The sequence below is a fragment of the Pygocentrus nattereri genome, chromosome 8 (assembly GCF_015220715.1).
Source record: "Pygocentrus nattereri isolate fPygNat1 chromosome 8, fPygNat1.pri, whole genome shotgun sequence".
Taxonomy (NCBI): domain Eukaryota; kingdom Metazoa; phylum Chordata; class Actinopteri; order Characiformes; family Serrasalmidae; genus Pygocentrus; species Pygocentrus nattereri.
Window position 1 is genome coordinate 24,752,518 of NC_051218.1, and position 22,844 is coordinate 24,775,361.

The window sequence follows — 22,844 nt, forward strand, 5'->3', positions numbered from 1 at the left end:
ATTGAATCTCAGCACATAATGTAAAGTGTACATTTACCACAGTATTCACACATTCATCTTAATTTGTACCACTCATTTTAAGTAAAATTATCAGTGTTTGTTTATGTAGCTTTAGTGTACCAAGATATCAGAATCAGAATAATTTTTATTTGCCATATATTTCAGGAACTCTTATATTTATATTATTCGTACTATTCAATTTTTCTACAAGTAATGTTTATTTTTACGATTAGTGTTTTTTTGTCTAAAGTCACGCTTTTCCTGTTTACTGTATATTTAATATTATTGCTACACCATGGGGTCTGAGAGTAATGCAATTTCAGTACACTGTAAGTCCTGTGTATATTGTAGTATTGACAAAGCTGACTTGTCTTAAGCATGCAAAAGGAGTTTATATGGGTTTTTGATCAGAAAACTACATGCAGAAATTAGAAGCACAACAGTTTATTGTTCATATATCATGGTATACATACAAAGCCCACAGGGGAAATGCCTTTGTCATTGGAAACAATATCTTTTTTTAAGCAAGTCTCACTGAGCTCAGATACCGTTTCTGTGCGAGTCTTGGTCTTAGTCAGCCAGCGGTTCTGACACACAAACAAACAGCCTCTTTGCTGGCAGACTTGGTATGGTTGAAGACAATGACTACAATTCAGTGATCATTTAATGTCTTGCTTTCAGTATTTAAACAATGTTTAAGAATTCAACCTATGGCAGTTTTGATTTGTAGTTGATTTGAACCAAAAAAGAAAAAGATTATGCTATATCAACATTGATTCTATATTACTTTGCTTATCTGGGTCTCTACTATGGGAAACATGCAGGTGACCTGCATAGTTTTCTGTTTCTAGATACTACTACTACTATTACTAGTTAGTAGTAGTAGTAATAATAATAATTATACTTTTTATGGATGAGCTAAAAGTCTGTCATTGGTTTAATAAAGTTTGTATAATATTACTCTGTAATGGATATTAAAGCAACATATTAAAAATAAATATGTTTACAACTGAACATCTTATGGAGGGACGGGCATAGAATCTCCTATGTGATACATAGCGTTGATTGCTGGCAAAAAAAACAAAAAAAAACAACAACAAACAGTTCTATTCTAGTTTACAGATTAAGGGAAAACTAGCAATTGTCTGTTGAGAAATCTAACCTTGTATTTTCATCACTGGGATATAAATGAGATGACATGCACGCAAAACACCTTTATTTACCCATCAACTTGGGAATGATCAGAGAACAAACAAATAAGACAAAGAGCTGCTTATCTTCATAAATCAAGCAATGGCTATAAAACAACAGATTTTCACCTCTTTGTTATTAGGGCTATAAACAACAACTGGAGCTGTGACTAGCCCATCTAGAAGAAGGGCGATAGATTTTTCTTCCAACACACATTGAGGAGAATAATTTGAATGGCAAAACTTTGTTCAAGAAGCTGAACAAATGCAGGCTTTGGTTGTATCTTGAGGTTAAAATACAATTATATGCTAGCAACAAAGACCAGGGGTGTGTTTGGCATAAAACAAATCAAGCTAATGCAGAAAAAACTTAATCTCCAACTTGAGACATGGTTGTTGATTAGTGATATCAAACTGTGTGTTGCAAAAGAGCCTGGGAATTTAGCTGAGACATCTGTATAAAAGTATTGGGCAACTTGGAATAGGTTGCCTACATACAGGCTGATCAGGGGAGTTGAGGACAGTTAATGTCTAATGATCAACAGGGATGTAAAAGAACTTCCAAGATAATCAGGTCAACGCATTGTCACTAGTTCCTCTGAAGATGTAGGGTGAATGGCAATAGTGTTGTCAAAGTCTGCTTTGGTAGCACCCTTCTTGATGGCCACAGCAAAACCCTGAAGCATTTCATCACACCCAAGACCCTGCATATGCAGCCCAACAACCTACAAATGAAAAAGAGAGAGCATAAGAAATTTGACTGCTCGGGAAGGATAAAGTTAAAAAACAGCAAATTACCTAAATAATAATTAAACACTCACCCTTTCCTCGTTTCCTATACACACCAGCTTCATGATGCAATGAGTCTTACGTGTTGTGATGGCATGGTACATGGGAGTGAAAGAAGTTGTATAAATTTTCACACTTCTCTTTCCCCAGCTCTTGACAGCCTCATCTATAAAACAGTTATTCATTTTAATCTTTTAAATATGCCACTATAATACCTTTGAGTAAATTTGAGGTGACATTATTAAAAGCCACACAGACACAAATGTAACTTCTAAAATAAGAAGCAATTTTATCAGAAAAAAATTCTAGAGATTAACAGTCCAAAGTTATTCTTCTAAAACATAGTTCCAGTCCAGAAAAACAGATTGGCTGAGCACCATTTGAAATAAAATACTCTATATACACACCTATATGACCAACTCACAACAATTAAATTCTGTATTACTGTGCCAAGCCACAAAAAATCATTATGCTGTGTAAATGTCATCTTACACGCTTCAAATGTTCATTTAGTTAGACCTGCCTCAAGCAGCACCAAACTCATACTCAAAAGTCCCTCTTTCCTGTGTGGGCCATTCTACTAAACTGGTTCAAACTGCAGTCGCACAGTTAAAAAAATAAATAATAACCACTTAAGTATTCAGACCATAAATATTTACAAAATAATGTTACTGTTTATTTAAGCCAAAAATAAATAAATTATAATTGCTAGCTAGAAACATACAAAATCATCATTTATAAAGTAAAGTACTTTGTGGCTGTCCAAACCCTAACCTTGAATTTCAACCTGTGAAAATAACAAATTTTTAATGTTTTTTTCCCCAATGTTTTATCTGTTGGATTTCTTTTAAAGTTGCATTGGTTTAGATTTATCAGGAGTGTCATGAGTTTAATTTACAATCCCACAATGCATTGCAATAACTGGTATACAAATAAAGTACCTAGGAGATACCCATAATGCACAGTGTTGGTTAAAGATTCATGCACAATTTCTCTGAGTGGGATGACCTGTTTACCAACCAAAGCAAGTCCTTCTCTTGTGCTATCAAACTAAGCAGTTATAGTGGTCTGGTAGCATTACATTATAAGAGTTTACGCAACAGAATCTGCTGTCATACAGCAATGAGGGAATATGTATAATGTACTGTCCAAAACCGTTTACTGCCATCCCAAATTGTATTTCCTACAAAATAGTTCTATATAATGGTCCAGATACTCAGTTGTCATATACTCGAAAGATGTATGATTAAAGGACCATTTTTGACATGGCAAAAGAAATTTAGTCCATAGAGGTAGCCTTATTTTAGCCACACCCCTGCATTTTAGATCAAGAAGTGAGACTACATCCTGCAGTTAGATATTTTGAAGTAACTGTGTCCCAATCTTAAGAATTGTCACGACCAAAACACACATCACCTGTAATTAAAATTTAAAGTTATGTATATATGATTTTATGGGAGTACAACTGTTCAAAATTGTGCTTGCTAGCTATGTACTGGCTAGTTCTGCTCAAAATTAAATTGTCACCTCAGAACCAGGCACTACTAAACATCTTAAGTTCTAGTAGTGTTATGATTATTGTTGATTGTAGAGACAAAATTGAATGTCCAACCATTTGTTTTTATAAAATAAACAATTAAAATACATTAAATTAAAGTAGTTGGATATCGTAAGCGGTTTGGGTGCAGGAATCAGTATTTTACATAGTGCACTATGTACCCATTTGTAGGAGCCATTTGAGATTCGGCACTACCATGGAAAAAAGAATGCACTTGGGTTTTGTGCTAAATAAGACTAGAAATCACAAAGAAGTGCTAATAGAAATTAGCATTGTCAATGTAATAGTAATATGGTGAGCAAAAAGTGCTTACATAGCAAATATTTTTTTGTAATAAACAGTGCTATATGACATGTTCATTCTTACATGGCAAAAAGTGTAAAAAGTTCATGAAATGACTGCAACATACAATGATGGGTGACAACTTTGTCCTCTTTCAGCAGTCCATGTTTGACTGGCAACAATAATGCTGTAAAGGAACTACATATTTTTATTATTATTATTATTATTATTATTATTATTATTATTATTATTATAAGTTGTGTGTTTTATGTCACCTGCCTTTTTATAAAAACAACAAGGCTATGTTCATATTACCAGGCTGGCACAAATCAGATTCGTGCCAGCCTGGTAATATGAGCTGTGTTGACACACAAATCTGATCTTATTGAATCAGATCTTCATCTTGCACAACTGAGAACTGTTAAGAGCAAATTAGCTTCACACACACACACACAATAGTTTATTCCAGTGACATGGTGCCTAAAAACACCCTGACTTGTGATAAAATCACTGTAACACAACAAGATGTATGTGCTTCTAAACTCAAAGTATAAGTTTGATTGGCACTGCAATATAATGTTTTTTTTTCTTCTTTTCAAGTGGAATATATGCCAACTGCAGTGTAACCTTAGAAGAAACACTGATGAAAGTCATAAGACTTGAAAGGGTTACAATAATATTTCTAAAGCTTCAATTAAATCAGTGCACAGTCAGGAAATTCAGCACCATTACTACTCTCCCTAAGAGCAAGCATCCTACCAAACTGAGGCCAAAACACTTCTGCCCATCTGCTCTTTGCTAAAGAACACCTGTATGTTACACAGATAATGGTGTGATGGAGATCATTAAAGACCATCAAGACTCTGAATCTCAGTAAATAACCTGTCAAAACAAGGACTTGGTAGATGCAAGGTCCTGATTCAATATTTCATTGAGACAACAGTCAATACCAAGACAACATGTACATGCAAAATTTGTGCATCCCTGGCAAAATGACATAAGATGTCAGAATAACACTGCCTACTGGAATGCAAAGTGCCAACAGAAAAGTTTGATAGTGGTGTTTGATGGCCATGCAATCCCCATAGACTGGCAAGCCATAGATCACTAAAGTGTCGGATGAAGTGGTGACAAAACACTATCTGGAAGTCTGATAAATTAATTTGGGTTTGGCAGGTGTTAGGAGAATGCTACTTACTGCACAGTGTCTATAGTAAGGTTTGGTGGGTTGTAGGATAGTGGTCTGGGGCTGTTTTTTAGAGCCCCTTAGTTCGAGCCAACTTGTGGCCATAGCATGAGTGCTGAAGCATGCAACATATAAAAAAGCTTATCCTCTGTTGCATCACTCGTTAGTTCCTCATGCACACAAGCCAAAGATCACTATGAGTAAGGCAAAACATCAGCTGGAGTGGTGATGAATCACAATCTGGCAGACTGATGGACAAATTTGGGTTTGACAGATGCCAGGAGAAAGCTACCTACTGGAATGCCAATGTCAATAGTCAAGTTTGATGGAGGTGTCAAGCACATAGCCATACAATCTCTACAGTCTGGCAGTAGAATGGGTTACACTGATAACCTCAGCAATTTAACATTTTAGAAGTTATTTGCTTCCAATTTTGTAGTAACAGCTTTTGGAAAGCCCTTTCATATTACAATATTAATGTGCTCCTGTGCACAAAGCGAAGTCCATAAAGACACGGTCTGACATATTTGGTGTGGAGAAACTATAGTAACCAAATCAAGAGCCCTGGCTGATGTGGACACTTGACCAACACACACATTAGCTTTTGAATATCTCATTCCAAAACCATAGGCATTAATACAGTATTGGGCCCCCTTTGAAGCTGTAACAGCCTCCACTCCTCTGTGAAGGCTTTCCACAAGATTTTGGAGCATGTCTGTGGGGATTTGTGTAAGTCAAAAGATCTTTTGTGAAGACAGGCATTGGCTTGCATTTGACCCTCATCTCAAAAGTGTTGACTGGGGTTGAGGTCAGGGCTCTCTGCAGAGTGCTTAACACCACTCAATTTGGCATTGTGTATAGTAATCTTAAGCTTTATGTGCAGCTGCTCAGCCATGAAAAGTGCTCTGGAGATTAGTGTTTACCCTCATCTAACTCTTTGATTTCAGTTCATGAAGGTCTTGCTAGTTAGCTGCTGAATCAGGTGTGTTTAATGAGGCAATGTGCAGAAGTCTGTTTTGGCCTGTGAGGACTGGAGCCTGCCAAGTGTTCTAGATGCTTCCATTTTACAATCACAGCAGTTGACCGGGGCTGTTCTAGCAAGCCAGAAAGAATTGTGGCAAAGGTATCTTATGACAGTGCAATATTTAACATCACTGAGCCCCCTAAAGGAGGCTAGCATTCAACTAGCATGAACTTCATGAACTGAAATCAGAGTGTTAGATGAGGGTAAACACTTTTCATGGCTGAGCAGCTGCACACAAATCTTAAGATGACTATACACAATTCCATGTTGAGTGGTGTTAAGCACTCTGCACAGAGCCCTGACCTCAATCCCAATCAACACCTTTGAGATGAGGGTCAAATGCGAGCCAATGTCAATGTCTGTCCTCACAAATTATATTTGGCCACAGGTGTATAAAACCAAGCACCTAGGCATGCAGTCTGCTTCTACAAACATTAGTGAAAGAATGGGTCACTCTCAGGAGCTCAGTGAATTCCAGCGTGGTACCTGTTCAACAAATCATGTCGTGAAATTTTCTCACTACTAAATATTCCACAGTCTCAGTGGTATTATAACAAAGTGGAAGTGATTGGGAACAACAGCCACGAAGTGGTAGGCCATGTAAAATAACAGCGGGGTCAGCGGATACTGAGGCGCATAGTGTGCAGAGGTCGCCAACTTTCTGCAGAGTGCATCGCTACAGATCTCCAAACTTCATGTGGCCTTCAGATTAGCTCAAGAACAGCGTAGAGAACTACATGGAATGGCCGAGCAGCTGCATCCAAGCCTTACATCACCAAGCACAATGCAAAGCGTTGAATGCAGTGATATAAAGCGATGCCACTGGACTCTATAGCAGAGGAGACGTGTGGTGACTCTGGAGTCACCAATCACGCTTCTATGTCTGGCAATCTGATGGACGTGTCTGGGTTTGGTGGTTGCCAGGAGAATGGTACTTGTCTGACTGCATGGTGCCAAGTGTAAAGTTTGGTGGAGGGGGGGTTATGGTGTGGGGTTGTTTTTCTGGAGTTGGGCTTGGCCCCTTAGTTCCAGTGAAAGGAAATCTTAATGCTTTAGCAGACCAAGAGATTTTGGACAATTTCATGCTCCCAACTTTGTGGGAACGGTTTGGGGATGTCCCCCTTTTTAGCTTCCTGCTTCGGATGTCATGAAACTGCTTAATTCCTCTGCTCATCCTAGAGACTATGTAAAGGTCCCTGACTCTGCTTATGGATTGGTTGAGAACAGTGATGAAATCTTTGCCAGGTTCTTCAACACAAACCAGAAACCAGGTGAGAAATCTTCAGGTGACTTTGCATACACTTTGCATACACACAAGTCTGTTAATTTACTTTTACTGAAACTGTTCCAGGAAGGCTGTTGGAATCATTCCCTCATTCTTACACTTCAGTTGGAGCCAAAAACAATGACCAAACTTAATTTTGCAGCACTGATGTTGTATCTTACAACTGAGGAAGACAGGCAAGCAACAAAGCTTGACAAAATGCAACAGCATCTAGTGGGAAGTTAAACCAGCCATTAGGGGTGCATCCGGTCCCAAGCCCGGATAAATGGTGAGGAAGGGCATCTGGCGTAAAACCTGTGCCAAAAACTATCATGCGGATCACGAATATGATTGCCATACCGGATCGGTCGAGGCCTGGGTTAACAACGACCGCCTCCGGTGCTGTTGACCGGCAGGGTGCCAGTGGAAATTGGACTACTGTAGGTCGAAGACCATCAAAGAGGAGAGGAGGAAGGCGGGTTAGAAGGCAGTGAGAGAGAAGGAAAGGCAGGAGTGTGGAGGATAGATTAGGGACTCTGAACATAGGGACAATGACTGGTAAAGGCAGAGAGCTTGCAGACATGATGGAGAGAAGGAAGGTAGATATTCTGTTTGTCCAGGAAACCAGATGGAAAGGAAGCAAGGCGAGGAACATTGGAGGGGGATTCAAACTGTTCTATCATGGTGTAGAGAGGAAGAGAAATAGTAGGGATAATCCTAAAGGAGCAGCTTGGGAAAAGTGTTCTGGATGTAAAGAGAGTGTCAGACAGGATCATGAGCCTGAAGTTGGAGGTTGATGGTGTAATTTTGAAGGTGCACACAGGTGGATTATATCCTTAGCAGGAGATGCCACCTAAAGGAGATTGGAGATTGTAAAGTGCAACCAGGGGAAAGTGTAGCAAGGCAGCATAGGGTGGTTGTCTGTAGAATGAGATTAGAAACAAAGAAGAGGAGGAGAGTGAAGACAGAGCCAAAGATTAGATGGTGGAAGCTGAAGGAGGAGGATGGTCTCAGGCAGTTCAGGGAAAAATTGCAACAGGCCCTTGGGGGCAGTGAGGAGCTACCTGAGGACTGGGAAAATACAGCTAAGATGGTGAGAGAAACTGGCAAGAATGTGTTGGGTGTTTCGTCTGGTCAGAGGAAAGAAGACAAGGAAAGTTGGTGGTGGAATGAGTCCAGGAGAGTATTCAGAAGAAGAAGGCAGCTAAGAAAAAGTGGGATAACCAGAGAGATGAAGGAAGTAGGCAGGAGTACTGTGAGGCTAGCCGCATAGCAAAAAGAATGGTGGCAAAGGCTCAGGCCTATGATGAGTTGTATGAGAGGCTGGACAGTAAAGAAGGAGTAATGGACTTGTATCGTTTGGCTAAACAGAGAGATAGAGTTGGAAAGGATGTACAGCAGGTTAGGCTGATAAAGGATAAGAGAGGGAAATGTACTAGTGAGTGAACAGAGACTGTTGAGTAGATGGAAGGAGGATTTTGAAGAACTAATGAATGAAGAAAACAAGAGAGAGAGAGAGAGAGAGAGAGAGAGAGAGAGAGAGAGAGAGAGAGAGAGAGAGAGAGAGAGAGAGGAGGACAACGGGGGAGAGATAGTGGATCAGGAAGTGCAGAGAATTAGTAAGGTGGAAGTGAAGGCAGCTTTAAAAAGGATGAAGAATGAAAAGGCAGTTAGTCCAGATGACATAGCTCTGGAGGTATGGAGATGTTTAGGAGAGAAGGGACTTTTTAACCAGGTTGTTTAACAAAATCCTGGAGAGTGAGAGCATGCCTGATGAGTGGAGAAGCAGTGCATTGGTCCCCATTTTTAAGAACAAGGGTGATGTGCAGAGCTGCAGTAACTACAGAGGTATAAAGTTGATGAGCCACACCATGAAGGTATGGGAAAGAGTTGTTGAAGCAAGGCTAAGGCGAGAGGTCCAGATTAGTGAGCAGCAGTTTGGTTTCATGCACAGAAAGAGTACCACAGATGCAATTTTTGCATTGAGAGTGTTGGTAGGGAAGTACAGAGAAGGTCAGAAGGAGCTACATTGTGTCTTTGTGGATCTAGAGAAGGCATATGATAGGGTGCCAAGACAGGAACTGTGGTACTGTATGAGGAAGTCAGGTGTAGCTGAAAAGTATGTTAGGGTGGTGCAGGACATGTATGAGGATAGTGAGACAGTGGTGAGGTGTGCAGTTGGAGTGACAAATGGTTTCAAGGTGAAGGTAGGGTTACATCAGGGATCAGCTTTGAGCCCATTCTTGTTTGCAATGGTGATAGAAATGTTGACAGATGAGGTCAGGCAGGAGGCTCCATGGACCATGATGTTTGCAGATGACATTGTAATCTGTGGTGAGAGTAGACAGCAGGTGGAAAAGAATCTGGAGAGGTGGAGGTTTGCACTGGAGAGCAGAGGAATGAAGGTCAGTAGAGATAAGACGGAATACACGTGTGTGAATAAGAGGGAGGCAGGTGGAAAGGTGAAGATGCAAGGAGTAGAGGTCGTAAAGGTGGATGACTTCAAATATCTTGGGTCAATCATCCAGAGCAATGGACAGTGTAGAAAAGAGGTGAAGAAGAGGGTGCAGGCAGGATGGAGTGGGTGGAGACGGATGTCAGGGCTGATGTGTGACAGAAGGATAGCAGCAAGAGTGAAAGGGAAGGTTTACAAGACAGTAGTGCGTCCTGCTATGATGTATGGTTTGGAGACTGTGGCTCTGTCTGAAAGACAGGAGGCTGAGCTGGAGGTAGCGGAGATGAAGATGCTGAGATTTTTGTTGGGAGTGACAAGGATGGACAAGATTAGAAATGAGCAGATCAGAGGGACAGTGAAGGTGGAGCAGTTTGGAGATAAAGCCAGAGAGGACAGGTTGAGATGGTTTGGACATGTGTTGAGGAGGAATAGTGGATATATTGGGCAAAGAATGTTGGAGATGGAGCTGCCGGGTAGAAGGAGAAGAGGTAGACCTCAGAGAAGGTTTATGGATGTAGTGAAGGTGGACATGGAGATGGTTGGTGTGAAAGTAGAGGAGGCAATGGATAGGGCAAGATGGAGGCAGATGATCCGCTGTGGCGACCCCTAAAGGGAGCAGCCGAAAGAAGAAGAAGAAGAAAGAAAGATCTAGTGGGAAGTTAATGCCCAGTGTTAATCTGCAGTCTGTTCCTGAAATGTCCCCTTATGGGTGTGTGTCTTACAAGCATATATCTTCGAAACTGAGGTACTAAGACAACAGGTGGCTAACCTTCAGATGCAGCTTAGCTCTTTCAAATGTGAACAAAGAAGAAATTGAGCTAAAACCTGAAGGAAGTCCAAAAATGACACCTGCTAAAATGGAGTTGGAAGCTCAGCGAGTATCAACTGACCCATAGCCAAAGCTGTAGTTCTGTTTCTGATGTGGAGAGGATGGCCACATAGCTAAAACGTGAGGGTTGCATCAACAAAATGCTTGTAGACCAGAAGAATAAAGAACTAAAAGCAAGACAAGTGGAAAACTAAACAGGCAATGCCATTAAAAACTTGACAGGGTGTCAGTAAAGGGACATACTATAGACCCACTGCAGGGAGAATAGTCCCAATTAATGGAAGACAGAGAAGAGCCAAAAGTTAGTAATTTTAGTGCGCATCATCTTTAGGATGAACAGATCTCTGGTTTGGTAGGTTCTAGATGCACTGCAGATGCACTGATTGAAATAAACTAGTGCCGTGCTCTTTTTTATTCAGGCTCTCAAGTATCACAATATTAAAGTCTTTTCATGTCCTCTATGCCAATACTTCCTCTTAACAACCTAGAATGCGTAACAATCAGACAATTAATGAAGCATATGTGCTACCTAACACTGAAGAGATACTTCCAACACTAATAGGATCAAAGTGGTTTTCTGTTATGGATTTACAGTCTACTATCAGGTAGACGCTGAAGAGGAGGACAAGCCTAAAACAGCGTTGATAACACCAATGGGATTCAGTGAGTTCAGTAGAATGCTGTAAGGAGTGAATAACATGCCTAGTACCTTTCAGCGTGTTGTGGAAAAATGTATGTGCAGCATGCACCCAAGCAAGACTGAGGTGATTATCAGCAGGGTCATCAACATGCATAATGCTGTTAAATGCCTGTCTCCTCATGTTAGGCAACAAGAGGAGAGAGAAGTTCATCTTATACTTAGAATAACAGAACAGCTCATTCATCACAGAGTTCTCTACAGAATATGCATGATTAGAGGCGAACCTTTCTATCAGCTATTTCTACCTCATAAATATAGAGAAATTGCTTTGGAAAGTCTCCATGATCTGATAGGTCACATTGGGGTGAAACAGGCATTAGATTTTAGTCTATATTCAAGGGTCTTTGTCACTCAACCCATGGAATATTTCAATCGTTCTCTACTCGAAATGCTGGAAATGCTTCAAGAAGCAGATAAGGTGAAGTGGCATGAAGTCCAGCCATTATAGAGAGAATACTCCACTGTGAATTCCTCCTACCTTGTAGCTTCCTGAACTTAAATGCCTCCATTGAAGAAATGGTCAAGAGAGAAAAAAAGGTATCTAGTCCAGAGGCAGTTTATGAAAGTGATGGAGTGGAATACAACTTCCCTTATGCTAGTGAAGAGGTCCTGGACCCTAATGTCACACCATCCCAGCCTTCTGTGGTGCATGAGAAAAGGGACAGATGGACACTTACTTGTTGAAACAGAGGATTCTATAGTCAAAGACGTGTTAAATTTACATGAGAAACAAAAACTGAAGACACAAGACCTGTGGAAGACATGAATGATGTAATGGCTAAGGACATTTGTGTAAGATATGTAATCATGGAACCTGGGAAGGAAAGAAAGACAATGTGAGAGATGGACAAACAGGAACTTATGAATCCAAAAGATATGAATTCACAGACTGAAGATGGGATGGTGAGTAGAAGTCATTCTGTTGAACCATACGAAATCATTCCATAGAGAGCAACCTGACAGATGAACTAATCTTTAGTGAATCCTCTGATTCTTGTTATGCACACTATCCTTGATTGTTCAGGGAAAGCTTTTACAAAAGAGCTTGAGGTTGAAGATGCCCCTGATATTAGTATATTCTGAACAGGTCAGAAGTTGCGTAAGGCAAGTTTTGCTACATGACTCAAATATACTTTACAGGTTCTACATGCAGTGATGTCATGCAAGGTTTCCAAACTTTTTTTGGGATGTGTTGATGCCAATGAATTTGGAATGAGTGTATATTTACAATCAATCAATCAATCAATCAATCAATCAATCAATCAATAAATAAATAAATAAATAAATAAGCATAAAGTAAAACAAATCAAATACTTTACTGTATTTTTTCATGTATAGTTTTTCATGTATCTTTTCATGTACAGTTTAAACTGACTTTAAATGTACGTATTATACTCATAAGACCAACCTGTTTAAATTTTTTATTTTACAATTCTGTAACGTATTTGTCTATGCACAATAAGGGGGAACAACATATGCTGCATTGTAATTATTTATTCTTGCTAAGCAAAAATATGATAAAAATAAAAATACAACAACAATGGCCCTGCACAATTGAAGCCTTGTGCAACAGAAAAATATAAATTCTGCTTTTTGAAAAATGAACCTATGTGTATCTACAGACACCAAATGATTAAGTCTTATTAAAAGGAAAAGTGATGTAATACAGTAGCAAAAAGCCAACCGTTACTTTAAAATAGCTTCTTAAAAAAATCTTTAATGCATAAGGTAAAACATCTTATCATAATTTGTATTGTTTAATGCAAGTCAAGCAGAATTTACTACACCACTGCGTGTTTTTATTATTATTTCCCATACTGTCCCAACTTTTTGGCATCTATTTGCCTTGCCACAGCCTTATAGGATTGGATGAAGTGTAGATGACATGAAAAACAGGTGATTATCACACTTCTCAGCTTGAATGAAAGTCTTTTGGGAGCTATAAAGTACACTATATGTCTAAATATGTCCACATGCACCCAGGCACCCCTTCCAATTAGTTAATCCAACTACTTTATAGCATAGATGCATCAATACCATTTTTTCAGCCCATTCATGAAAATTTTTTGTACTTGCTTATACTTTTGTACTCGTATTATTGCTACAACGAGTAACCTACTTAGAACTAAGTAACCTAAATTAGTGTAAATTATGGTATTAATTAGTGCAATGTACCTTGAAATGAAATGATTTACATCTAGCTGATTTTAAATTATGTGTATAGCTTTATTACATTAGTTGCACTGGATTGAATAGTGCTGCTGTGGAGAAGAGTGGGTTTTGTTCCACATCAGAGTGCTTCTGTACAGCTGGTCTGTACAGCTGCTTCTCTACAGGTTTTGTCGGTCTCTTTCAGCAGTCACTGTTGCATAGTGATGGCAGAAAACACATCTGAGGCTAGTCCAAAAAAGTCCCGTTTCAATTTTCATGTCTTGTTTTGTTGGGCTAGCTGAATGTGTTCTAAAGCTAAGCATACACTGTGCAATTTTAGAAATGTTGTTCTCAGCAACAGTAGCTCGGCTAACTTGTACCACACTCTGCAGGGAAACCACACCAGGTGGTGATGTGCACGGTAGGACAATATGGTCTCTCACGATCTCTCAAATATGGTCGACTCATTACTTAATTTTGATCTGCATATCAAGTTCCTCACTAAGACTGCATTCTTTCATTTACGTAACATTGCTCGTCTTCGACTGTTCCTGACCGATAAAGATGCAAAAACTTCATGCCTTCATTATGTCCCGTATTGACTACTGTAACTCCCTCTTTGTTGGTCTCACTGTAAAATTGATACAAAAGATCTTCCTCCCCCCACCTCAGAGAACTGCTGACCTCTTACACGCCCTCTCGCTCTCTTGGGTCTTTTTGTAATAACTTACTTACTGTCCCATGTACCAGACTCTCCATTTTGGGAGGGAGGTCCTTCAGTGCCATGGCCCCTAAACTCTGGAATGCTCTTCCTCAACTTCCTGACTTAAGGACTTTTCTCTTTAATGCACATTTTTCTTCCTCCTACACTGCTTAGTTGTTTTGTTTTTTTTTTTGCCCATGCTATATAAACTTAATATTATTATTATTATTATTATGGTCTCTGTACAGCCTATTTTACAAAGGTAATTTAAAAAAATCAACATATTAACATTTATACCAAAGGTTCTGTGTTATAAACTCGTCACTCTCACCATTGTAAGAACACTTACATTGTGCGAGAATGTATTTGGGTTATATTAAATCAATTCCATTATTCAATTCCATTAATTCTACACAGCATAACATTGCCAAAGAGGTTAAATTAACAGCTTACTATGATATCTTATAAATATTAGGTGATCTGCATATTGACCGTTGGCTTATCAGAAAAAAGTCTGCCATTAGACCATTATTTAGCTAATAATATGCTTATAATATCGCTTTGTTACGAATGGCTGAGTTGCAAAAGAGCTGTGCGTTCCTATCCATCTAAATATCTAATTAAAGTGAAACTGTCACGCAGTCAACAGGAGTTGACTTCCCAGAGTGCTCAGGGGCATCACGTGATCTTCCCCCGCACCTGTCAGCGATCACAGTCGCCGGAATACTGATCACTTGCACCTGATGGACTCCAGTTTCAAACTTTATAAGCTGGGACTTTAGTTTGACTCTTTGCGAGGTATTGTTTCGGTGCAATTACTGAGCGGTTTCTCTATATTGTGTTTCCTGTGTATCGACCTTTTGCTATTCCTGACTTGGTTTTGTATATTGTTTTGCCCTCATGTACTTCTGCCTGTCTGGACTGTTTTGTGTCATGATCCCCTCTGGGAATTTTCCTGATTATCTCTGGCATTAAACCTCATCACCTTTTACCCGCAAGCGTCTGCTATTCTGTCCAGACGTTACAGAATACCTCGCCAAACATGCAGATGGTTCTCTCAGGAGTAACGCGTTCACTGGAGTCTCTCACTAACCAACAAGCAGAACAACAAGCTCAGTTGGTACAACTTGTAAACAGCGTCAAGGAAATGACTAGCCAGTTTCATGGTGTGCAGCTGGCAGATCAGACATCCATGACGGCTCCCGCTAACCCAGTGACAATGACGGCACCAACAACGTTTCTGGGTAGTAAACCCGATAAATTCTCTGGCAATCCTGATCAATGCAGAGTTTTCTGTTGCAATGCTCAGTATTTTTTGACAATTCGCCAATAGGGTCAGACCAAGCTAAAATTTCTTTTGTGGTATCCAGACTATCAGAAAAAGCTTTAGAATGGGCTACCGCTAACTGGCCCACCTTCAGTGGTTGGTTGTATGCACGTTTTTTGAAGGAGTTTAAACTAGCTTTGATCACCCTTATGAGGGAAAAGTGAGCGGAGAACTGTTAACCCAACTACGTCAGGGTTAGCACTCTGTAGTGGAATATGCACTAGAATTCAGAACTCTCGCAGTCAGTAGCGGCTGGAATGAGATGGCCCTTCTGGTGATGTTTAGACATGGACTGAACCCGGAGATGAATGAGCTTGCCAGCAGGGATGATGGATTGAATCTAGACCAACTGATATCATTGGCCATCAAACTAGGTCATCTACTGAACTCCAGAAAGAAGAAGGGAGGTGCACGAGCCCCTCGAAGCATGTTACATCACGTTAGAGTTCCCAGGGAGGTTCCGGAGATTCCAGAACCCATGGTATGTGAATCATCCCAGTGATCACAAGAAGAAAGACAACAGTTTCTCCCATCAGCTGTGTTTGTTTTGTGGGCAACCTGGTCATCGCATCAGAGACTGTCGCAGGAGAATCTCCCAAAACAAAGCACCGACCTTGGGAAAGCACCTGGAGTACACTCTGCGTGCTAACGTGTATTCCCATGAAGGGGTTGGTTTCCAAATCAGTACTGTTACCTGTTTGGTTGTGACTTCACCCTAATGTTGTTGTCATTTCAGCACTGATTGACTTTGGAGCCAAGGGGAACTTCATACATGCTCAGATAGTGGAGAAACTAAACATCCCTGTCCAGAGCCTCCGGAGATCCCTAGAAGTTACTGCATTAGATGGAGATCCTGTGGGGCTTAGGCCCATCACCCATGTCACAACCCCTATCGAAACCCAAGCTAGTGCATTGCATTCTGAAAAACTATCCTTCCTGATCCTAGAACAAACTGACTTTGACGTCATTCTTGGGCTTCCGTGGTTAGAGAAACATAACCCGACCATTTCATGGACTGATCGTACTGTTATACAATGGTTGAATTACTGTTTACAAAATTGTCTTCGTAAGCCTTCTATAGCCATCAGATACACCACTACTCCAGACTCCGATTCCTCCTTTGAAATCCCCCAAGAATATCTAGATTTAAAGGCGATGTTTAGTAAGAAAAATGCCACCAAACTGCCATCCCACAGACCTTATGATTGTGCTATAGACCTGGTCTCAGACCTTATATTGCCCAAAGCCCGAGTGTATCCCCTAACTCAGGAGGAACAGAAGGTCCTGGACATATATATTGATGAAGCCTTAGACCAGGGCTTTATTCATATTCATTTACGCTCAGTGACCTTCTTGGGGTATATCATTAGTCAACAGGGGATAGTCATGGACGATCATAAGGTAGAGGCAGTTCTAGATTGGCCACAACCAACTTCTGTAAAGGAGTTGCAGAAGTTTTTAGGTTTTGCTAACTTCTACCATTGCTTTATTAGGAATTTCAGTGCGATTGCTGCACCATTAACTTCGTTAAAAGGGAACCCCAGAAGAATCAATTGGAATGAACAGGCAGAAAAGGCATTCCAAGACCTTAAAGCTTTCACTCAGGCCCCGATATTGGCTCACCCTGATCCTGAGTTGCCTTTTGTAGTCAAAGTAGATGCATCAGAAACAGGTGTAGGGGCAGTTCTGTCACAACGGACCGGGTCCCTGGTAAAACTACACCCCATAGCATTTTTGTCTCAAACTATCCCCGACAAAACGGAATTATGGGATAGGAGACAGAATTATTAGCTATCAAATTACCACTGGAAGAATGGCGACATTGGTTGGAGGGCGCCAACCACCCGTTCACAGTACTTACTGATCATAAGAATTTAGAATATCTCAGGACAGCTAAAAGGCTCAATGTCAGACAGGCTAGGTGGTCTATGTTTTTCTCACGCTTTCAGTTTAGTATCACCTATAGACTCGGAAGCCGCAACACCAAGGCAGACGCGTTGTCCAGGAAATTTCACACCCAAACCAATCATGAGAAAGACGAAGCTCCACTTCCGATTCTTCCCCCAGAGGTGAAGATATCATCCATTCGTTGGAGGATAGATGAAATTGAGAAAGCTCTACCAAGCATTCGCATACCTGAACAGTGTCCTGCAGAGAAACTGTATGTACCCCCTTCATTCAGAATAGTGCTCATCACCTGGGCACATTCCTCATTAACGTCACGACACCCAGGTGAAACCTGCACCCAACAACTCCTTGTCAATAGGTATTGGTGGGAGGATATGATCAAAGATGTTCATAACTTTGTGGGCTCATGTTCTATTTGTGCCCAGTGCAAGACACCTAAAGTACTGCTGGAGGGGCGACTTCTGCCCCTACCAATTCCCAATAGACCATGGTCACACATTGCTGTCGATTTCGTGACTGACTTGCCAGTTTCACAGACCTTCACTACCATAATGACGGTAATCGACAGATTCCTTAAGGGAGTCAGGTTTGTAACCTTCAAAGCCCTTCCCAGTGCCTTTCAGACAGCTGCAGCCCTATTTCAAGTAGTCTTGCGGGTTTATGGAATTCCGGAAGATATAGTCTCCGACCAAGGACCCCAATTCACGTCTCAGGTATGGATGGCGTTTTTTGAACATTTGGGGGTCTCAATCAGTCTATCTTCGGGTTATCATCCCAAATCAAATGGACAATGAATGGGCTAACCAGGAACTAGGGAAGTTCTTGCGGCTCTTCTGCCTTGAAAATCCTAGAGACTGGTCACGCTATTTAATCCGGGCAGAAATAGCACAAAATTCCCTAATTAGCTCCATGACTGGTATAACCCCTTTCCAGTGTATCCTAGGCTACCAGCCACCTGTTGCACCCTGGACAGGGGCCCAAACCGATGTTCTGGCGGTAGACGAATGGATGAAAAGAAGTGAGTAGGTATGGGAACAAAAACACACTGCAGAATAGAAGAAGCTATTCGACGACAAAAGTGCAGTCAGATAAACACTCCTACCTACAATCCCAGAGATCAAGTGTGGTTGCCCACCAAGAACTTCAGACATCCTGAGGGGACTTGTAAAAAATTATTTCCCAGTATACTGGGCCTTTTAAAATTTCGAAAAGTATCAATGAAGTAATGTATAAGCTTGACTTACCCCCAAGGTTCCATACATCTAATTCTTTCCATGTTTCTCTGCTCAAACATTTGGTTACAGGACCGTTGGACAAGGCGACACCAGAGATAACGCCACCGGAGTGGATGGAAGCAACGCCGGTATATGCTGTCCGGATACTGCTAGATTCCTGCAGACGTGGCGGACTACTGCAGTACCTCGTGGACTGGGAAGGCTACAGCCCGGAGGAAAGGTGATGGACTCCAGTTTCAACCTTTATAAGCTGGGACTTTAGTTTGACTCTTTGCGAGGTATCGTTTCCATGCAATTACTGAGCGGTTTCTCTACATTGTGTTTCCTGTGTATTGACCTTTCGCTATTCCTAACCTGGTTTTGTATATTGTTTTGCCCTTGTGTACTTCTGCCTGTCTGAACTGTTTTGTGTCATGATTTCAGACTGAACTTGGGCTTCGATTTTTGTTTTCTCCCTCTGGGGATTTTCCTGATTATCTCTGGCATTAAACCTCATCACCCGCGAGCATCTGCTATTCTGTCAGCACGTTACAGAAACTAGATTATTGTTTTGTTTATTTACAGTCAGCAATAGCATGTTCTATCATATATCATCATGTCATGAAACTTCTGGTCTGGAATATATTAGGAGCTGCAGCAGAGGTAGCTTTAACCATTTGAACAGACATTTTCTATATTTGAATCAGTTTTTTTTTTCTCATTAAATACTTGAATGTTGAATTTAATTTTGACAGCCCTAATGCCCAATGGCATTAGCTAGAATGATACAAAGCTTTGAATTGTGGAGCAGTGGAACTGCATTTAACGCAATTAAATCACGGAATTTAATAAGATTTGTCAATTTGAGTGTTTAGTTGTTGCAGCCCTATAAAAATGTTCCAACATCTAGTGGAAAGCCTTTCAAGGAGAGGTATTTATTGCAGTAAAGTGGGGGGCAAACTTTATTAAAATCCCTGATTTCTCAAGAAATGTTGAAAAAATGTGTCTACAAACTTTTGGTCATGTCATGTTATCGAGTGGTTTTCCTTATATGTATGCTGTCTTGGTGCTCCATGCACTCTATGCAAAAAAAGCCTACAGTTACCCTCAGGAGCCACTACCGAGAATACACAAGTTATACAAGACCAAGAGAAATACAATCATGAAGGAGCCGGAATCATTGAAACTATAAGATGTACACAGTCATTGGTTGAAATATGCTGGTGGTGAAAACTGGAAACCATTTACAACATATGTAAGATTTTCATGTTCAGGTTCATGTAAATCATGCATTCATGTTGAAAGTAATATCAATTAATTATTGCAAGTAATAAATGCATTCTGATGAAGCTCATTTTGTCCATTCATATCGCTCTAACACAATGCACTTTTTTTTAATGGTCCAACTTGAGGACATAAGACAAATGTGATTAATCATGATTAAACAGAACCAGTCATTTGACAGCCCAAAAACAGATATGCCAACTATACAGGGAATACTGTGGCTTTTCATCACATTTTCTTTTCTTGAAAAAATCCATCATGCCTGATGAGTACATAATACTTACCTTCAGTTAGTCCTACAGTGCCAATAGGGGGGTGACTGAAGACAACAGTAGGAATATTACTATAGTCCACTTTAGAATCTGCTTTGCCCTCAAACAGTCGATGTGCAAGTTTTCGTCCAGCAGCAATGGCAACTTCCCACACAAACAGAGAAAGAGACAAAATGTCAAATCAGTGCAAATAAAGGCTGGGCAACTCTGCTTCTGCACTTAAGCAGGTATTTCACCAAACTCTGCTGGGGTGTCTCCTGAACCAGGGTTACCCATCTCAGGTGTAGATGAACAAAGTCTAGGCAAGCCTGGTTTTGGCAGACCACAATTTTCAAGGTTTTTGTCATGCAAGTCTTGTACAGGTTAATAAAATTAGTTTAGCAAAATCTTGCAATACATACATGCATACTAGATTGCATACAGCATTTCCAGTATCCCTGTACTTCACACTGCTGCCCTTAGGCAAGTTTTGGACCCCAATGCCCCTACACTTTTAATACCTCTGCATTTTGTTATTGCTTAAACATAGGTTTGGAAGATTAGTTTTAAAATAAGCAGTGGGTATATGTGGTATGATGCATAATTTGTCAGCAAAGCCTCCTGTAAGGAAAAGAAGCAACTGTATTGCATGGTGTGCACTGCATGGAAATTATGGATTATGGAAAAAAGATCAAAATCAGGAGCACGCAAAAAAAAAAATTAGCTTGAACGTCTCCAGAAACATAGTTGATATGTTTATAAGGAACTTTAAAAAGAAATAATGTTGCCCTTGTGTCATGATGTTATATTCCTTCTTGATGGACAAGGAGATGCACTTTGGCAGATGAACAACTAGATACAGTTTTAACAGTTTACACTTCTGGCTGGTAGGTTGGAGCGGTGTGTGTGTTCTTTCCATTAAACTGTTTGGTGAACTCTGGTGCTCACTGATTTTCACCAGTATACATGCAATACTGATTTATTTTCAGATAGTGAAACTGCAACTTGTTTTTGATTAATGCCAAAATAAAATATGAGTCTTCCAGATATTTAAAACTTTGCTTTTTCACATAGCAAATCCTCTCTCTTATCTCTCCATGTAGACTATTTAACCAATATACAGTCACTGACAACACTATACTAATACTGGATAGGGCCCTCCTCTGCTCTCAAAACAGCCTCAAATTTTCAAGGCATGGATTCCACAAGATGTTGGAAACATTCCTTTGAGTTGCATCATTCAGTTCCTGCAGATTTTTCCGGTACACTTTCATGCCGTGAATCTCTGTGAATACCACATCCCAAAGAATTCTATTGGCTTCAGATTTGGTAACTAGGAAGGCCACTAAAGAACTTATCATTATGCTCATGTAACCAGTTAAAGACAAATTTTGCTTTGTGGCATTATTATGCTGGAATCAGCCATTAGTAGATTGGTAAACTGTGGTCACAAAAGGATAGACATGGTCAACAACAATACTCTAATATAGACTGTGGCATTTAAGTGATGACTGACTGGTATTAACAGACCCAAAATGTGCCATGAAAAAACATTCCTCACATCATTACACCAGCTCCACGAGTCTGGACTGTTTACACAAGGCAGGTTGGGTCCAAGGATTTATGTTCTTGGTGTCAAATTCTGACACAATCATGTGTACCCCAGCAAAAACTGAAATTCAGCAGTCCAGGCTATGTTTCTCCAGTCTTCAACTGTCCAGTTTTAGTATACCTGTGCCCACTGCAGCCTTGGCTTTCTCTTCTTGGCTAGCAAAAGTGGAAACTGATGTGGTCTTCTGCTGTTGTAGCAAATCTCCCTCAAGGTTTGTGTGGTGCATTCAGAGATGCTTTTCTGCGCACTACAATTGTATAGTGTAGTTATCAGAGTTACCATAGTCTTTTTGTAAAGGCTGGCCATTCTCCATTAACTCTCTCATCAACAAGGCATTTCCATCTGCAGAACAGATGCTCACTGGATGTTTTTTCTTTATTGTACCATTCTGAATAAACTCTAGAGACTGTTGTGTGTGAAAATCCCAGATGATTAACAGTTAGAAATACTCAAAGCAGCAGCACCATAATCATGCCATGTCAAAATCACTAAGATCACATTTTCCTTCTGGTGGTTGATGTGGTTGATGCCTTCAGTATTTCATATTTGTAAAGATTTTGTACAGATACCAATACTTATAGGCTTGAGTTTATACACACATGCCTTTTTTAGACTTTGTGTCAATCTTCATATTGAATAAAGATTCACTGGAGCAGAAACCAACCACCTCATTAAAATACAGTGAAGCCCATTCACGGACCAGATGTGAATACAACAATCCCCCCATGTCTCATGTAGTCACATATACTTTTACATGTTTTTACATGTTCACACATACACAAACACACTCTCTCACACATAATACCACTTATTACATCAGGGATGTCCAATCTTATTCACAAATGCCATGATCAGTTGTTTGCAGGTGTGGTCCTGCTAATTTGGAATAAAAACCTGCAGCCACACCAGGCCGTTGTAGATAACATTGGACATCACAACGTTGGATAAATAGCTTACATCCAATGAAAATGTACTGATTGTTGATGCTTTTAATTGTGATTTAGAGAAGACTTCAACAAAGTTTATTTACACCAAGGTGTCTGTCTTGCTGCCAATATTTAGAAAAAAGATTATAACATTTATTATTATTACATATGGGGCTAATTAATTTAACAGA

At 40.2% G+C, this 22,844-nt stretch overlaps 1 protein-coding gene across 2 annotated transcripts in view; it reads right to left on the reverse strand.

The window, feature by feature from the left end:
* Positions 1-428: 428 nt before the first annotated feature.
* The window catches only part of gsr (glutathione reductase), a 64,271-nt gene continuing 41,855 nt past the window's right edge, over positions 429-22,844 (reverse strand). For both annotated transcript variants that reach the window (XM_017698467.2, XM_017698468.2), the window contains exons 11-13: positions 20,149-20,280; positions 2,012-2,145; positions 429-1,915 (exon numbers count right to left, since the gene is read on the reverse strand). In XM_017698467.2, coding sequence (XP_017553956.1) covers positions 1,766-1,915; positions 2,012-2,145; positions 20,149-20,280 — 416 coding nt within the window. In that variant the 3' untranslated portion in view covers positions 429-1,765. The remainder of the gene's footprint in view (positions 1,916-2,011; positions 2,146-20,148; positions 20,281-22,844) is intronic.